Genomic DNA, 20,123 nt, shown 5'->3' on the forward strand with positions numbered 1-20,123 from the left:
GCTTCCTGCACGCCCCTTACTGGGGATCAAACCCACAACCCAGGCATATACCCTGACCAGGCATCAAACCAGTGACCTCTTGATGCATAGGATGATGCTCTATCCGCTGAGCCACATGGGCTGGACCATGCTACTAATTTATTTCAACTTGATAACTGGGGGGAAAATTATACTTAGTGTAAGTTATTAGCTGAGTTATATCTGCCCCAAATTCATATGCTGAAGTCTTAGTCTATTTGGGCTGCTATAACAAAATACTAGCAAATTTATACTAGGTAATTTTTAAATAACTGAAATTTATCTCTCACAGTTCTGGAGGCTGGAAAGTCCAAGATCAAAGTGCCGGCACATTTGATGTCTAGTAAAGGCCCTTTCCTGGTTTACAGACTATGTCTTTTCACTGGGAGAAGGGAGAATGGGTGAGAGATCTCTACAGGGTCTCTCTTCAGAGTAGGAATCTCATTCATGAGAGCTCCACCCTCATGACCTAATCACACCCCCAAAGCTGTACCTCTGAAACCTTCACACTGGGCACTAGGTTGTGGGACACAAACATTCAGATCAGACCACTGCAAAGTCCTAATCCTTGTTAGTATCTCAGAATGTGACTATATTTGGAGATAGCGACCAAAAGAGATAATTAAGGTAAAATGAGATCATTAGGGTCTCCTAATCCAATAAATAAGACTGGCGTTCTTATAAGAAGAAATTTGGACACAGACAAGTAGAGTGAAAAGACCTTCTGAGAACACAGGGCCAAAAGCGAGGCCTCGGAAAAACAAATCCCACCAACACCTTGATCTTGGACTCCTAGCCTTCAGAACTGTAATAAATACATTTCTGATTAAGCTACCCAGTCTGTGGTACTTTGTTATGGCAGCTCAATAAAGTATTAGAGGAAATTTGCCAAACTTTCACTGGTCACTAGTTTACTGTTATAATTTTAAAATGAAACCTGCACTTAAAAGAAAAATGTCAAATTTAAGTCACAATATCTAACTTTAAAGCAGACTTAATTTTTAATACATTTTATGATGAAATGTCATTAACACTTTAGTACAATTCTGAATAATTCTCTGGGATTTATTTTTTTTAATTTTTCTTTTCTAAATAAAATAAAAACCTAGCAGCTCAAGGCAGAAACCAACCCTGGACAGGATGCTATTGCATCACAGGAGGCACACATACCCGCTCAGATTGGGACAATTTAGACATGCCAGTTCATCTTTGGGATACGGAAAGAAACCAAAGTATCCAGAGAGCCCATGCAGACATGGGGAGAACTCGCAAATTATACACCGACAGTGGCCCTTACTGGGAATGGATTTTTTTTCTCACTGAACAAAATATTGAGAACCTGCTATATTATAGTGTAGTAATAGCTCAGAAGTACATAGCATACAAATAAAGTAGTAATTGATAGTTAATTGCGTCAAACTTTATTAATCATTTTACATATCCTGTTTTCAGTCACTTTTTAGCTGCTTCCAAAAGTCGCAACAGGTGCAAGAATAGATTGATGATATCCAAGTAGAGATTGATGGCAGCTAATACATACTCCTCAGGTGATAGCCTATGCATCAGTGAATGTGTGTCATAGATGATGAATCCACAAAAAAGAAGGGCTCCTACAGCAGCCATAACCAATTCCACTGTTTCACTATAAAAAAATAACTGTAAAAAATAAAATAAAAATAACTATAGGCAAAACATTAAATAATAAGAACAGTATTAAGCACACTGAAATTACTTGCTCTTAAGTTACATATACTACGTAGCTATATATTTAATAATGCTGTTCAACTTTGAATACAAATGTTAAAAGCAGAACAAGGCAAAGCAGGTCCACCCTGGCTTCTGGTAGATGAAAGAATGACTGGATGAATCCATGGATGTCCCCCTACTAGATAACCCACTGACTTTGAACAGAAGCATCCCAAATATAAACTACTAAAAATTTTTTTCATAATGTTATGTGCCACTTGGAGGTTAGCAATTACAAGTGAGGGCCTTTAACTCATTTGTTCATCTTTCTTTCTAGCAATAATACTGATTAACATGACACCTGGATCTTTCAAAAGGCAATTTTATAACCACTCTATATACAAATGTTTCAGATAATTACAATGAAGTATCCTACTTTAAGATTATGCTCTTACAGGTTCTTTTGAGATTATTTATATTGACATGACCAGAATTACATTTCAAGTTATCATTCAAAAATAACTCACCCTCAAGATTCCTGACAAGCACAAAATCCATAAAACAGCAAACAGTCTATGAAAATAAAATATTAATTTAGAATAAATATTGTTCCTTATAAAAAACTTTGTAAACCCATTCAACATATTCTGAAGAAATAAATCCATCCTGCTATTTGTCAAAGAATAGTTTAAATGTAAGAATTCATAAACATACAATGAATAATGTAGAATACCCAGAAATTAAAAGAATTATTTATTCAACATTTGTTTATATGATGCATAACACTAAAAGTGTCAATTTTTAGCTTTTCGATTCAAATGCACAGAAGCACACATACCCCCACAACATAATTAAATCGGAAATTAAGTATACATTTATATTACAGTGTATGAACTGAGGATGTAGTGAGATCCCAGCCCTCAGTTATCTTGCTGGAACGGCCATAAAGCTGAGGCTACTCTGGCATACTTAGAATGAAGTATCTTACCACCTCATAGTATAGACCCTTCAGGACTGAAAGGGACTCAGGACTTGTCTTTTCATACTTAAACCCCGGGGAAACACCAAAGTTTCTGCACCAAGAATATGGGAAGTTGGGATTAAGAACTATAGAGCATGTGAAATTTTACCTTACTTATGAGCAAATAAGTTAGCCTAGCACAATTTTGTGGATGCTAGTAGAACACAATGGATGCCTAGGTCTAAGATGAAGGACAGTTTATTACAACAATAACAGTAGCTGAAGAACTGGCATAGTAGATTGGTGTGGGAGTAAAGAAATGAGAGAGCTAGAAGGACATGGTTGAAGAAAAAGTATGTTTGGCATTTAAGATTTCAGCAGTGGATTAATCCTAGTGATTGCAAGGTCCACAAAGTGGCCATGCAGGGAATGAAAGTTGCTGAAGTAGATGAGGTCCAGAGATATTGAGAGGCAAAGGTGATGGATGGGCCTAACATGCAGTTTGATGCTACAGTCTTTAAAGAATGAGGAGGCTTGACCAAAAAGGGGATCAATGACAGTAACGAGGAAGGGTAGGATGTGTATCACCAGAAACCATAAGCCTCAATGCAATGAATTTCTATTATGCTGAAGGAATAATGAAAAGTGGCACCAGGAGACTAACGCAGTTTTTTAATAGTAACCCCCAACTCCACCCCCAGCTCCATAGGGTGTGGGGGAATGAGTGGCTAGAGAACAGTTCTCGGGGAAGAATCAAGTTTCAGCTGAGATAAGGAAGAAAAAAGATGTTATAAAGAGGCTGAAATATAGGGGAGATTATATACCAGGAGTTCTAGAGACTATAGTAGAATGGATGGGAAGGAGAGGAGCCATTAGAGTTTGGAACAGAAAGAAGAGAGAAAACCTGTCATATTTTATATATATATATATATATATATATATATATATATATATATATATATGTGTGTGTGTGTGTGTGTGTGTGTGTGTGTGTGTGTGTGTGTATGAAACCCTCTCCCCCCCCACAAAAAAAAAAGAATAAAAAAAGAACATGTTACCTTTTCCTAAATCAAACTCCATTTTAATAAAACTATTCATCTTGAACAATTATCAGTGTTGTCTAACCAGCTATATCTTATCCCAAAAGATTTCTGGTAGTCTGGATTACCAGGGGAATAAAGGGGGGAGGGCAGCTTTCTACAAGTACAGTTTTGTAAGTTTTTAGTGTTGTAACAGGAAAAGAATAGAAAATGGTTGGGTAGTTATTTGTGCCAACAGGAGGCTAGAATGATCTTAGAAAGAAGAGTCTATTCATTCTTAACCAGGTGAGGGCAACACAGTACTATTATCCTAATAAAAAGGATCATTCCATATATCTATTAGTTTGAAGAAGGATAGAGGTTAATCAAATGGATCAAAAGGTTTTGAGGTTCATGTAGACATCTCCAAAATCTTGCTTTCACTAAGGTTTTGGTAACATTTGTGTTAAGACAAAAACCTAAATAATTTAGGCAAATTTCATACCATTCATAAAGCACAGAAGCCTACTCTAAAAAGCTAATTTATTTTAGCATTCACTTCCTTTTCAACAGAGAGGGGAAGGAAATGACTCAAAGCCAGTTTCCATGCCCTTGAATGTTCTGGGAGAGTAGGATCCTAGACCTCAAAGAGATGGCCTTTCATTGTGCTCCACTTTAATAAAAGGCAGTATTCAAAACTAACAGTATAGCACTTCTCTCAAAACTATAATATTAAAGATGTCTACCATAGCCATGAATATATAACTTACCCTGCTCCAAATTTGCTGAAATCTCTCTTAGATTGTAGAGTATACATAGTCAAACCAAGAAATACTGCAGTAGTCAGTACAAAAGCTTGGAGAATAATATACACATCATAGAAAGTAACTGTAAAGTAAAAAAAAAAAAAAAATAGATTAAACGTGTATATAAATATACTCAATATAAAATGGCTTTTTTTCTGGGATTTAACCAAAATGCTTTATTTTCTCATACTACATGGCAATAAGAACTAAGAAAAGATTCCTTATTCAACCTTGAGTATTGATTGGTACAGTAAGACTACCTTCATAATGCAATATCTAGGTTCCAAACTATTCATTAATGCAAAATAAGGAGGTCACATTATTCTGAGTTAAAGAAATGACTGGAGATTACACAGCTAGTCAGTTTTGGGGATATGGAGGAATGATTCTCATCCTACCCTACTCCTGTTCTAGCTGCAATTAATCACTATCAGCACGACCTCTTCCCCCCACCTCCAGCCAGCTCCACCCCTGATTGCCCCCCCCACCACCAATTGGGGGTGGGGCTGGCTGGCCAACCTCCCACTGGCTGTTGGCCCTTGAGAGGCCCCCTCCACCTCATTTGTGGGCGGAGCCAGCAAGCCACCAACCACAGCCCCTCCCCACAGCCCACCCTGCCCCTAGTTGGTCCCCCCACCCCAATTGAGGGTGTGGCCTACCAGCCAATCACCCACGGTTCCTCCCTCAGCCAGCCCGGCCCTGATTGGGCTCCAATTGGGGGTGGGCAAGCCAGCCAACCTCCCACCATCTTCTCCTCCTGATAGGCCTGACCCCAATCCGCCCCTATTGGGTCCGGGCCAGCTGGACTCCATCCATGCACTAATTCGTGCACTGGGCCTCTAGTCCTATATAATAAAGCCTAATGTGCAAATCAACTGAAGGGGGAACAGGAGGAAAAAGTGGTTCCTATGATATGCATTGACCACCAGGGAGCAGATCTCAGTGCAGGAGCTGCCCCCAGCTCACAAGCCCCAGCCCAGCCAAGGCGGTTATGAGTTGGGAGGGCCTACCCCCTCTCCACCTCCCCACCCCATCACCTCGCTGGTTGGCCCACAGGATCAGCCCTGATTGCTGGCCAGGCCTAGGAACCCTACCTGTGCACGAATTTCATGCACCAGGCCTCTAGTATAATAATAAAATATAGTTTGAAGCAGACAATTTAAGAGGCTGAGCTCATTAAAAAAAAATAATAATAAATAAATAAATAAATTTTAAAAAAGCCTGGCCCGTATGGCTCAGTGGCTAAACATCAACTGATGAACCAGGACATCACAGTTCAATTCAAGTTTAGGGCACTTGCCCATGTTGTAGACTTGATCCCCAGTAGAGGGGGTGCAAGAGGCAGCCACTCAATGATTCTCATCATTGATGTTATTCTCTTTCTCCCTCTCGGAAATCAATAAAAATATATTTTATTTTATTTTATTTTTTTAAATATATTTTATTGATTTTGTACAGAGAGGAAGGGAGAGAGATAGAGAGTTAGAAACATCGATGAGAGAGAGTCATCAATCAGCTGCCTCTTGCACACCCCCTACTGGGGATATGCCTGCAACCAAGGTACATGCCCTTGACCGGAATCGAACCCGGGACCTTTCAGCCTCCAAGCCGATGCTCTATCCATTGAGCCAAACCGGTTTTGGCCAATAAAAATATATTTTAAAAAAAGGCTGAGCTTGTAATGAAAGTACCTGTTTCAAAACATGTTATCAGCTCTCTAAGGGCCCTTTAAATTACAGAAAAGACTGTCTTGCAGAAACCGGTTTGGCTCAGTGGTAGAGCGTCAGTCTGCAGACTGAAAGGTCCCAGGTTCGATTCCGGTCAGGGGAATGTATGTTGGTTGCGGGCACATCCCCGGTAGGGGGTGTGCAAGAGGCAGCTGGTCGGTGTTTCTCTCTCATCGATGTTTCTAGCTCTCTATCTCTCTCCCTTCCTCTCTGTAAAAAAATTAATAAAAATATATTTTTTAAAAAAGACTGTCTTATTTTTATAAATGAATAAGCAAATGAATATTCTACATTCCTACTGTTTTTATAATTCTTTTCCACTCCCTCTAAGCTCAGTTGAACTATGTAAAGTATAAATATTTCATTTTTGCTTATATTTTAGCAATTTTAAGCCTATACCATATTTTTGAAATATGACATTCCATGATATTAAGTTTTCATCCCAAATCCTTTTATCCAGAATACTTATCCATATTAAAAAGTAACTGTAATATATAGGAGAATAATATGGCTTACCAACACAGGCAACAGATAGAGCTTCCAACAGTGTCTAAGAAAAAGAAATTGAAATTACATAAATGCATGTGAAATTTATACTGTCATGTACATGGTTCTAATTTCTAGTTCAATGTGATTCCATATGTATGATCTCATTTTAGCTTCAGAGCAGCCTTGGAAAGTATATGGGACAGATAATTAGCCCCAACATATAAAAATGAGACCTCAATATATTGAGTGAGAATATTTAGATTTTAATTGTGATTCCATCACTACTTAAACTCTAACTAGATATTTCATATCTGTAAGAGGAAGATTATAGAAATAGTACTGAAAATTCTATTTTTCTCACTGTAATGTAAATATAAATGAAATTGCAAATCATGTGCACATTTATAAAAACAAATATCTCTTAAACATATTAAACATTAAATTGCTAATTAATTTAATACTAAATATACAGGTAGCACTTTGGTGTGGCAATCCTAAAACTTTCTCACAATATTATCTCTTTCTTCCCTAGTAACAGATTTTTTAATTGGATATACATTTTTACCTGCTTTGATTAAACATTATATTTTTCAGTATCCCTTACAGCTAGATCTGGCCAGGACTATATTCCAGCCAGGAGGATGTGAGTAGAGACATGTACAACTTCTAAAAGTAAAGAGACTTCCTCCCTTTTCTCAAATAAGTAGGTGGAATATGGGTATGATAGCATCTTATATCATATGGCACATTAGGAAGATCTGAACCTTAACAGGTACCTGGGCCTCTGACAACTCCACTAAACAGTTATTCATATTTTTTACATGTAGGAGAAATAAACCTTGTTTAAACCATATTACAAGTAGCTCTAGTTTCTTTTCTCTCAACTATATATCTTTACTTCTTTTATATGCTTATTCTACCATAGATTTGTCTGTCATCTGAGAGACCATACCATAAAAGCAAAGCCAGCAGTAACAGTAGTGGTTTATAATCATACACAGAACACTCCCTGCTAACCTTCCCTACCTAAAATCAAGAAATCATTAGGACCAGAGCAAAAATGGTATTAGAAATTGTACATGGATATGGAATCAACAAAGTCGCTGCCACATTTTGTTATAATGTCCATAGTGTCACGTTAGTAGTAGCAAAGATAATAGAAATATTTCTTCTGAGCAATATTCTTGATATTTGTGACATGATTTTAGGTAAGAAATCCTATCCCATACTCAATTATCAGAAGGAAAAAACAACAGTATAAACAGGGAAAAAGGCTAAACTAAGAAGACATCCCAAAATAATACCCCATTTTGAATGTGTGCAGGCAAGCTCTCGCATATCGCCTAAGGCAAGGTGAGATCCATCACTTCCTTATTTTATGGGAGTAGAACAAAATACTCCAGTATCAGAGGTCTCTGGGTAATCAGAAGTGCATTTTTACATACTTCCTTATTTGTTAAAACACGTTTATCTATGGGCATAGTCAATAGATGTAGCAGTAAGTGACTATATCTTACCCATAAGTATTTGGCTAATGTTCTGATGCTTTTCTAATGGGTCCTCTTCCTGCTGAACAAAAGCTGATCGATCTAAACTATTGTTCCACATAGAAATCAGTCTTTCTGAAAGCAGACTGGCTATCTGTAGTGCTCAACAGGAACTCTACATGACCCTGTTTCTTTTTATACTTCCTCCTCCTCTCATAGGACAGCTGACTGGGACAGGAGTTGGCATCTAACACAGGGGCTGTCAACCCATACTGGCTAACAATCTACGATGTGACCAGCTGCACCAATCAGATTCTTTCTCAGTTAAAAATATAAACTCAGAGAATAAAGCAATGGTAGCAGAAGCTGAAGCTACCAAGTTAATGAATCACATTGAGGACCCACAATGGATCACATAAAAACATATAAGGTAGAGAAGAAATGTAATGGAAGAAGGAGGAGGAGACCACAAACTCTTGCTGTTGAATTTCCTACAATAAAATCATTTCTAGAACCTTCCTCTAGTACCTTTTCTTCCGGAGGCCTGATGGGGTGGGCTAATGGCTTCCCAAGCTTTTATATCCTTAAAATAAACTCCCTACTACTAATAACAACTTTGGTGAGATATTGATTTTTAAGTATACTACCTATAAAAACTCAGTCTTAGAATATGACCAGAATGAGTTGATAAGGCCTATGATTTAAATGGATAATCTTCCCAATAACTGAAATTTTCAAAGTCTTGAGCTTTCATAATATTAATAAAAATTTGTTATCAAAATTCATAAAACTTTCTTTAAGATAGTTTAATCTGATAAATAGCATTTTAAATCTTATTTGACTATAAATATTCTTAATAGTAGTTTGGAAAATTTTGATGTAATTTTTAAGTCAGAGCCCAAATCACACTAAATATAAAAATAGGAAAAGTAATTTTTAAAATACATAACTTGTAGCCTTAACTCATTCTGGTCATATTCTAAGATTGAGTTTTTATAGGTGGTAGTTTGGGTTTTCATTTTCACAAATATTTGAAACAAATGTGACTTAAACTTAGTTCTCCCAACAAATGATTTTGAAACAAGTTATTTAGTAAAGCACATCAAATGAAAAAAGGGGACCTTTAAGAGAACAGAGTCACTAGACAAAAATAAACTGAGGAATTAATCATAAAGATTTCAATTTAAGGCCTATGAAATTAAGGCCAAAATATAATTTTTTACCAAGAAAAGCATAGAATATTAGTAGTAGAAAGTATCAAAGGGATAATCTACTTTAATATTTTCATTTTACATATGAGAAAGCTTAGGTACAGAAAGACTAACCGCTCTGCCAAATGTCATATAACCAGATAGTAGCAAAACCAGGTCACATGATTGCAATTCATTATTTTTTCCGCTATATCATAATATTGACAGAAAAGACTTTGAAACTGACAAAGTTTAAAATTTTTTACAGACTAGGAGATTATAAATTCTGTTAGTGATACATATATGCATTCAGTTAAGTAAATAAATTTAAAACTCAGTAATAAATGTTAAAGGGACAGATATTGTCAAAGTACTCACAAATCCAAAAAGCAGGTACAGGTTAAGAGGATGCTTATGTCTGTTTAAAATCAATGCAAAAATCGAACCCAAAGATCCAATGGCAAACACCAAAATTAAGGCAGGACTGAAAGACAAAATTAAAAGCAAATTAAAGTAAAAAAAAAATACAGCATAAATACAATAGTATTACAAAATTTAGTAAAATGTGTCTATTTTATATGTTTGTGAAAGTACAAAAAACCATCCGGAAGGATCCACACCAATCTGTCAAAATAAATTATTTTTCCATCTGGGAAATATGAGGAGTATGAGATGGAGAGGAATAACAGGACAAAGAAAAGAGCTCACAAGGCAAGAGGAAGACTCTTCCTTTTTACTTCATGAACATATCATATTTGAATAATTTTTGCAATTGCTTTTTAAACTAAAATACAAAGAAAAGCTATTAAATACTAAACAAATCTTAAAAAAAATTTTAATATGTTTTTATTGATTTCAGAGAGGAAGAGATAGAAACATCAATGATGAATGAGAATCATTGATTGGCTGCCTCCTGCATACCCACACTGGGGAATCAAGCCTACAACCTGGGCATGTACCCTGTCTGGGAATCAAACCGACCTCCTGGTTCATAGGCTGAGCAATAAAACATCGGCTGAGCAATAAACTAATTTTATATCTCACTACTTTTTTAGGTATTTACTACATAGCTGTAATTTAAAGATCTTTACCTCAATTGCAAACTAATAGTTCAAGACTTCTCTTCTGCAGAGGGAGGATAGAAATTGCCTATTCAATAAAATATTCATTCCTTATTTTTCCTTTCCTTTAATATAAAGATTCTATATTACTTTTAGCCATAAAATTATTCTGGAGGTCAGATCTTAAATAAATTTGGGATAAATCATATGGAGTGTCTTTGAAAACTTTTCAGTGAAATTATCCTAGGCCTGATCCAACACTAAGATAAATTAAAAACACATTAGTTAAATACCTTTATTTTTCAAGTGCTCTATTAGGCTTTGGGGACAAGGCATAAGTCTAATAAAAGCAAAAAATTAAGACTAAAAACTGTATACAGTAAAAATTCTTAATACAATTCCAGGAGGTAAGGGTTTAACCCTATAAAACTAAAAAGTTGAAAGGTAAATACCATGTTATAGAATATTTATCAAAACAAAACTAATGTTATTTATAAGAGTTAATGGACAATTTTACATTGGAACATAAAAAGAAAATAGAAAATAAAGAACTTTGCTTATTCCATTCTGATCATAAGCAATGGCTGAAAGTGATCCAGAGTCGTCTTACCTTTCATGTACAAATGTCCGTAAAGACTCAAAGTATAAAAAAAGTGCAGATGTCACTGTAGTTAAGAGAACTTGCAGAGAAAGGATGGTATAGACTTTTCTTAGAAAGGCTAGAAAAGAAAAAAATATATAATTATTTTCTTAAGAATTTGTCATAGAACAGCAAGATCAAATGTCTTATTAAATTTTATATGTATTTTTAAATATTAATCCAAATAATTTTATCTGTAACTAAAACTTAAAGAAAATGCTTCCAAAGGGGAAAAATTGTTAAATGGTAACTGTCTTCCAAGAAGCATGAACTTAAAAAATTAATAGGCCAGAATGTGTTTTTCTGTCAATATAAAAAGAAAGCACTAAATGGGTATTTGTAAACATAAGTGTAAAACAAAAGATTAAAAACAGGACACTTTAAAAGAATGATTCTATCTTGAAACTGCAATGAAGGAACAGAAAGCATGTGTTTGCATATCAATTTAAAAAGAAATCTTAATTTTCAAGCAGTACAAATGTTTCCCGAAAATGAACTTCCCTTTAAAAGGCAAACAATATATAAACATAATTTTCACTCACCCATTTTTACTTCTCACTTTTTGTCAACATCCATAAATTAACTCCAAGGCCTAATGATTTAAAAATACTTAGTCTTCTGATATACGAATAATATTAGTAGTACACTGAACACCGGACTCACCACCAGCTTCACAAATAAAACATTAATAACAGTTCCCACCTCCTCTATGTAAATATCTATAATAATCTATAATAAAAGCATAATATGCTAATTAGACGGGATGTCCTTCCAGACGAAGCCGGGCTGGGGGAGAAGCCTGGGTCCTGGTGCCTGTCGGCAGCTGGAGGGAAACCCAGGTCCCAGGTGCTAGAGGGAAGTCCGGGTCCCGAGTGCCAGGGGGAAGCCGGTGTTGGCAGGCAGTGGAAGGAAGGCCTGCCTATTCTTGCACGAATTTCATGCATCGGGCCTCTAGTACTGATAACAACATCCCTCATCCCCTTAGCTAACTTCTAGTCATCTTTCAAGATTCAGCCTTTCTCATTTCTTCAGTCTGAATTAAATGTTCTTCCTCATGCTCCCAATGGACCCTAACCATAGTTCTCATCACATTACTTTTTTATTTTTTATTTAATTTTTTTGAACTTCACCCAAAGATATGCTTTCATTGATTTCAGAGAGAGAAGGGGAGAGAAAAATGGATTGGAGGATAATTAATGACATCAATCAAATTTAAAATATACATACTCTTTTGACCCCATAATTTTACTTCTAAAAATTTATCCTAGAGCAACACTTGCAGAAATTTACAGAACGATGGAAAGATGTTCCCTAAAGCACTATTTGAAGGAATTAAAAAATAATAACCTAAATATCCACCAAGAGGGTATGATTAAATGAATTGTGGTACATACATACTATGTAAGACCACTGTCATTAAAAACTATTGTGCACTATGATTTTTCTAAAATATATATTTTATTATTTTAGAGAGAGTAAGGGAGAGGGAGAGAGAAACATCTATGAGAACCATCGATTGGCTGCCTCCTGCACGCCCCCTATTGGGATTGAGCCCACACCTGGGCATGTGCCCGGACTGGGAATCAAACTGGAATGATGCTCAACCAACTGCAACACACTATGCTATTTTTACATGTGAAATATATTAAGTGAAAATACAAAGTTGCAGGAAAGTATATATAATATAATCCCATAAATTATAACATTCTCCTAAGTCTATAAAATAGTATGTGTTTGTGTTTCAAAAATATACATATAGCATATTGCTAAAATAGACTAGTTTAATAGGCTCTAATATATTTCATATATTACTGACTACATAAACTTAATTGGCACTGTAAAAGTGCTCAAGGTAGAGACTGTACTCAGAAATACATTCCCCCATAATTTTTCTGTTGCTTCATGATTTGTTGTTTTCCAACGAGGAGCCTTGACATTTTATATTTATAATATTCCAAAATTTACACATTACAGTCAGCTTAATTTTGCTCTAAAAAACAAGTGGAATATTTCTTTTTTACTTATTAATTGGTAAAGGACCAGAGACAGCTGAGAACCACTTTTTTTTAAAATATATTTTATTGATTTTTTACAGAGAGGAAAGGAGAGAGATAGTTAGAAACATCAATGAGAGAGAGCCATCCATCAGCTGCCTCCTGCACACCCCCCACTGGGGATGTGCCCGCAACCAAGGCACATGCCCTTGACCGGAATCGAACCTGGGACCTTTCAGTCCACAGGCCGACGCTCTATCCACCGAGCCAAACCGGTTTCGGCTGAGAACCACTTTTTAATACAAATGTAGTCAGCTTAGTTACCAGCCCAATTACCAGGGCTCCTAAGTAAAATGCTCCAGCATAATTTAAATTTTCATGACTAAGTAAATGTTCATTAAGTTTTTTGTTATTTTGATTAGTACTGTTATAATGACATAAGACATACAGAAATAAATATAAGACTAGTTTTTCTTTAAAAACAGTTTACAGTAGAAACTGGTTTGGCTCAGTGGATAGAACGTCAGCCTGCAGGTTCGATTCCGGTCAAAGGCATGTACCTTGGTTTTGGACAGTAGGAATTGACGTTTCTCTTCTCATCGATGTTTCTAACTCTATCTGTCTCTCTTCCTCTCTGTAAAAAATCAATAAAATATATATTTTTTAAAAACAAACAGTTTACATATGCAGAGAGGTGGAAATTATGAAATCTGGTTTCTAGTCCTAGAGCCTCACTGCAAAGAACCATGCTATTTTATTTGTGTTTTTATTTATTTTAGAGGAAAGGAGAGGAAGAGAGAGAGTAAAAACCATAAATGGTGAGAGAGAATCATGAATCCACTGCCTCCTGCACTCCCACTCCCCTACTGGGGATCCAGTCTGCAACCCAGGTATGTGCCCTGACCAGGAATGGAACTGTAACTTCCTGGTTCATGGGTTAATACTCAACCACTGAGCCAGGTAGCCAGTTAAGAACCATGTTATTTTTAGACAAGTGTTTTTAAACTTAGTTTTCTGTAGATCATGGGTATATATTATTTCAGGATTGTAATTCCAGGGAAAATGACAATATTGTTATTACAAAAATTCTAAGCAAAACTCTGTGGCATTCAGTTGCCACGGTTGGTGGAAGGGAGAGATAAGTGGTGAGAGCACAGAGAGTTTTTAAGAGAGAGAAACTATTCTGTATGATACTGTAAAAGTGGGTGTAAGTCATTATACATTTATTAAAACCCAAAGAATGTACGACACCTAGAACGAACCCTAATGTACATTATGGGCTTTGGGTGATGATGATGATGTGTCAGTGTAGGTTTGTGGACTGTAACAAAGATACCACTCTGCATTTTTTTTCAATAGATGGAGTTACACATATATTGATATACTATGTATGCGATTTGATACGTATGCTATTTTGTTGTATTGACAGCAAGCTTCAAAACTTCATATGTCAAATTTGCTGAAGGTGTTAACATCATAGATATTTTTACGCTTAAAAATGTCGAATTTCATGCCAAAAAAAGAGCATTTGCGGGAAGTTTTAATTCATTACTTTATTTTGAAGAAACGTGCTGCTGAAAGTTATCATATACTTCAGGAAGCTTATGGTGAGCATGCTCCATCTCAAGATACTTGTGAACGCTGGTTTAAATGCTTTAAAAGTGATGATTTTGATGTGAAAGACAAAGAACGTCCAGGTCAACCGAAAAAGTTTGAAGATGAACAGTTACAAGCATTATTGGATGAAGATGCGAATCAAACTCAAAAACAACTTGCAGAAAGATTAAAAGTTGCTCAGCAAACAATTTCAGATCGTTTACAAGCAATGGGAAAGATTTTAAAGGAAGGAAAATGGGTGCCACATCAACTGAACGAAAGATAAATGGAAAACCGAAAAGTCACCAGTAAAATGTTGCTTCAACGGCACGAAAGAAAGTCTTTTTTGCATCGAATTGTGACTGGAGATGAAAAATGGATTTATTTTGAGAATCTCAAATGCACAAAATCATGGGGTGATCCAGGTCAACCATCAACATCCATTGCAAGGCCAAATCACTTCGGAAATAAGACAATGCTCTGCGTTTGGTGGGATCAGGAAGGTGTGGTGTATTATGAGCTTCTAAAACGAGGTGAAACTGTTAATACTGATCGCTACCGACAACAAATAATCAATTTGAATCATGCTTTGATCGTAAAACGACCAGAATGGGCCAGAAGACACGGCAAAGTAATTTTGCTTCATGATGACACATCATCACACACTTCAGAACCAGTTAAAGACACGTTAAAAGATCTTGCCTGGGAAGTATTAACCCACCCGCCATATTCACCAGACCTTGCTCCTTCAGATTACCACTTGTTCCGATCGATGGCACACACACTTTCTGAGCAGCACTTTAAAACGTACGAAGAAGTGAAAAATTGGGTCTCTGAATGGTTTGCCTCAAAACAAGAAAAGTTCTATTGGGATGGTATCCACAGATTACCTGAAAGATGGGCAAAATGTGTAGCTAGTGATGGACATTACTTTGAATAAAGCACTTTTGATGTTTCCCTTGAAATTATGTTTTCTTTGATTACAAAATTCGCATTATTAACCGGTACACTGGTAACTTTCCACATGTAATTTTGCTGTGAATCTAAAACTGCTTTAAAAAATAAAGCTCCTCAATAAAATATATTAAAAAAAATAAAAAATAAAAAATAAAGCTCCTCAAAACAAAATAGGCAAAAAGACTTTTCTTCATAGAAGATATACAATGGCCCATAAGTATATGAAAAGATGTTCAACATCACTAATTATTAGGGAAATGCAAATTAAAGTTGCAATGAGGTATCTCACACCCTGGATGGCTACTTAAACAAAATAAATGTTGCTGAAGATGTGGACCCTTGTGCAATGTTGATGAGAATATAAAATGGTCCAGCCTCTATGTAAAACAGTATGGTGGTTCCTCAAAAACTTAAAAATTACCATCTTGTAAGAAAATAGAAAATATATACTTGGTCTCTGTCTCTATTTCCTGATGCAGAGATCATGAGATCCTTATAATTTCCTAAGTGGTAAGAGCATTAGGTGCATGTTCTAATACTGGTTTATGACCCTACTTCCTAACATGGCTGGTCCCTGGTAATGTACTGGGTGATAAGGGTGCCTTTGTTTGGAATGGCTTTGGGTTGGCTTCTGGATGGCTCTTGGACAAGGTCCCGGCACAGAAAGATCAAGCTATGATTAGAAGTTGGAATTTTCAGCCCAACCCCCATTTTCTTGAGAAGGGAAAAGAACTGAAAATACAGTTAAATGTCTACATGAGGAAGCCTCCATAAAATCCCAGTATTATGGAGCTAAGAGAGCCTCTTGGTTGGTGAATTTATCCACCTACTGGGAGGGTAAATGCTCCAACTCCATGGGAACAGAAGCTCCTGTGCATGGAACTGTCCCAACAGGCCTCGCCATATGTACTCATCTGGCTGTTCATCTCTATCCTTTAGTAAACTGGTTTCCCCGAGTTCTCTTAGCCACTCGAGTAAATTATCACACCTGAGGAGGGAGACTTGGGAACCTCTAATTTGTGGTCAAGTCAGACAAAAGCTGGGGACCTACTACTTGTGACGCATCTGAAGTGGGATGGGAGCAGTCTTGTGGTATTAAACTGCTAACCTTTGGGATCTGACACTATTTAGTAAGAATTGAGTTAAATAGTAGGATACTCAGATGGTATCACAAAGAATTGCTTGGTATTGGGGGGAAAAACCCCCACACATTTGGTGACTAGAAATGTCAGAAGTGTTCTGTGTGAAAAGTAAAAGAAACACAGAAGAGAGTACTGGGTTTTTCCAATGGAAAAACAGGTTTTTCCCCAAAACACATTTGATCCAGCAATTCCACTTCAGGGTACATATCCAAAAGAATTGAAAGCAGGGTCCCCAAAACATATTCATATACCTATGTTTACAGCAGCATTATTCATAATGAGGTAGAGGCAACTGAAATGTCCACCAGCAGATGAATGAAAGTTGTTTTATACATAAAAATTGAATATTATCCAGCCTTAAAAAGGAAGGAAATATCTGACACATTCTGTAACACCACCCAGAAAACATGCTAACTGAAGGGAATCACGAAAGGACAAATGTTGTGTGATTCCACTTACATGAGATAGCTAGAATGGCCAAATTCATAGAAACAAAAAGTAGAAAGGTAGTTGCCAGGAAGGGGGGATGGGGAGCTCCTTGATGGGTATAGAGTTTTGCAAGATGAAAACTTCTGGAGATTAATTGGACAGTGTGAATAATACTACTACTGCACTTTAGTACCCTTAAAAATGGTTAAGATGGTAAATTTTTAATGTTATGTGTATTTTACCACAATTTAAAATGTTTTAATTAAAAACAAAAACTTGCCAAAATAATTCAAAATTCAATTATAGAAATAGAGCTACTAGAGATCATGATTCTTAGTGCATCAGAGCTCCATAATTCCTTTTCCAGAACAAGTTCCAGCTGCCCAGACAGGATGAAAATCTGGGGCAGCTTCTGTGATCAATCAACTGGCTGAACTAGAGCGGGACAATGAATTCCACTTAAATGAAACTGAGCATTTTTTAAAAAATTTATTTAATATATTTTTATTGATTTCAGAGAGGAAGGGAGAGGGAGAGAGAGATAGAAATATCACTGATGAGAATTACTGATCTGCTGGGCTGTCTGTCTCCTCCATGCCCCACACCAGGGGTCAAGTGAACAACCTGGGCATGTGCCCTGACCAGGAATTGAACCGGAACCTCCTGGTTCAGGAATTATTCTAAATTTAAAAGACTCAGTTTTGCCTGGCCAGCATGGCTCAGTGGTTGAGCATCACTGAGCCATGCTGGCCAGGCAAAACTGAGTCTTTTAAATTTAGAATAATTCCTGCCCACTAGATATCAAATAACTTAAAACTAATATGGTATTTTGATTGACTTAGAAACCACCTATTTCCAACACCTGCCCCAATAATACTCAAACCTATGTTGAGTTCTAGTTCCTTCAGAGAAAACAGTGAACAAGAATAGACATAGCCGAAACCGGTTTAGCTCAGTGGATGCTCTATAGAGCGTCAGCCTGCGGACTGAAAGGTCCCAGGTTCGATTCCGGTCAAGGGCATGTACCTTGGTTGCGGGCACATCCCCGGTAGGAGGTGTGCAAGAGGCAGCTGGTCGATGTTTCTCTCTCATCGATGTTTCTAGCTCTCTATCCCTCTCCCTTCCTCTCTGTAAAAAAATCAATAAAATATATTTAAAAAAAAAAAAAAAAAAAAAAGAACAGACATGGTTCCTGCCCTCACAGATTTATAATCCAGCAAAGGACACAGACAAAAAGTTAAAGTGCATTCACACAGTCCTGGACTGGGTAGTCAGTTAGTCAAGGCTTCGGTTGGATCCCCTGGTCAAAGCAAGTACAAGAAGCAACCAATGAATTTATAAATAAGTGGAACAACAGATCTAATAAAAAACCAAGTAAACAAATAAAAATAAAATGCGTGCTCAGTTGACTGAGCCTCCTCAGGCGGCGGACCGCATCCCCGGCAGGGGGCGCGCAGGAGGCAGCGGGCGGATGTTTACTCTCAGGCCGGCTCTCACTTTCTCTTTCTCCTTCCCCCTCTCCCTAAAAATCAGTAACAATATAAAAAATGTAATAAAATGCGTTCACATGCCCTACGCACAAACATCCCCGCAGATAACTCAAAGCAGGTTATTGCGTAATCACGGCGATTACTCAATAGGTCACAAAGGTTACACAATATTGATTACACAATAAACTTATTTCCACCGGAAAAAAACCCACAAAACTCTGGTATCTTTTCATTGAAATATGCCCAGTAAGGCCGCTGAGGCTTTCATCCGTTCCTTTCCACACCGAACACGAACACGACCGCGTTCAAAGAGGAAGGGCTCCAGTTTCGTTTTCTCCGCACCCAGCGGGCGGCCTCCCTCCCCGGCCCCCCGGCTCCCCCGGACCCCCGGACCCCCCGGACCCCGGCCCCCCAAGCCCCCCCCGGTCCCCCCCGGACCCCCGCTCCCCGACCCCCCCGCTCCCCGACCCCCCGGCTCCCCCGGCCCCCCCGCCCCCCCCGCCCCCCGCTCCCCGGCTCCTCCGGCCCCCCCGCCCCCCGGACCCCCGCTCCCCGACCCCCGGCCCCCCCGCTCCCCGGCTCCCCCGCCCCCCGGCTCCCCGCCCCCCGGCTCCGCGCCCCCGGCTCCCCCGGCCCCCCCGCCCCCCAGGCTCCCCCGGCCCCCCCGGCCCCCGGTCCCCCGCCCCCCGGCTCCCCCGGCCCCCCCGGCCCCGGGTCCCCCGGCTCCCCCGGCTCCCCGGCCCCCCGCTCCCCGGCCCCCCCGGCCCCCCGGCCTCCCGGCCCCCCGCCCCCGGCTCCCCGCCACCTACCCATGCGGACGTGCACGCTGGCGGAGGCCACGCAGCTGCCATAGTTGAAGTCGTCCTCGATGGAGGAGCGGGGGTAGCGGGGGTCGGAGTCGGCCATGGCGGCGATGGAACCCGGCTCCCGCGGAACGACGTACAACACCCGGACCTCAACGGCCGTCAGCCACTCCCCGCTCCGCAGCCGCCCGACCGGCCCGACCGCCTCCGCCAGCGCCCTCGGCCAATCCCGGCGCGGCCTCGGCGGCTCGGGAAGGTCGCCCGGGTTAGGGTGCCGGAAGGCAGAATGCTGACGCCGTCAGTAAAGGGACACTTCCCTCAGGCGTTCCTCAACAGCCTTTATTTTGTTTTATTTTATTTTATTTTATTTTATTTTTTATTTATTTATTTATTTATTTATTTATTTATTTATTTATTTAACTTTATTTTATTTTTTATCCTCACCTGAGAATATATTGTGAATGGTTTTGAGAGACAGAGAAACATAAATCTGATAGAGAAATGTGGATTGGCTGCCGCCCAGACCTCCCCCACCGGGGATCAAACCCCAAACCTAAGAGGTGCCCAGACAGAATAGAGGAGCTGCAGCCCACAGCTGGGCCAGGGCACCCAGAGGGTTCTGTTGAGG

At 38.6% G+C, this 20,123-nt stretch overlaps 1 protein-coding gene across 4 annotated transcripts; it reads right to left on the reverse strand.

Annotated features, from left to right (window-relative positions):
• Positions 1-1,416: 1,416 nt before the first annotated feature.
• On the reverse strand, positions 1,417-19,685 carry TMBIM4 (transmembrane BAX inhibitor motif containing 4). 4 transcript variants are annotated; one of them, XM_036456787.2, is made up of 7 exons: positions 19,502-19,685; positions 11,055-11,163; positions 9,762-9,867; positions 6,734-6,767; positions 4,455-4,572; positions 2,232-2,277; positions 1,417-1,674 (listed from the first exon to the last, which is right to left on the reverse strand). In XM_036456787.2, exons 1-7 carry the CDS (start codon positions 19,596-19,598, stop codon positions 1,471-1,473), a joined length of 714 nt encoding a protein of 237 aa, XP_036312680.1. In that variant the 5' UTR covers positions 19,599-19,685; the 3' UTR covers positions 1,417-1,470. The 4 variants fall into 4 exon arrangements, with proteins under 4 accessions (XP_036312680.1, XP_036312681.1, XP_036312683.1 ...); XM_036456789.2 differs by having other exon boundaries at positions 1,425-1,660; XM_036456788.2 differs by lacking the exon at positions 2,232-2,277 and having other exon boundaries at positions 1,417-1,660.
• Between the last annotated feature and the right edge of the window lie 438 nt (positions 19,686-20,123).

The sequence above is a fragment of the Pipistrellus kuhlii genome, unplaced genomic scaffold (genome assembly GCF_014108245.1).
Source record: "Pipistrellus kuhlii isolate mPipKuh1 unplaced genomic scaffold, mPipKuh1.p scaffold_m20_p_3, whole genome shotgun sequence".
Classification (NCBI taxonomy): Eukaryota; Metazoa; Chordata; class Mammalia; order Chiroptera; family Vespertilionidae; genus Pipistrellus; species Pipistrellus kuhlii.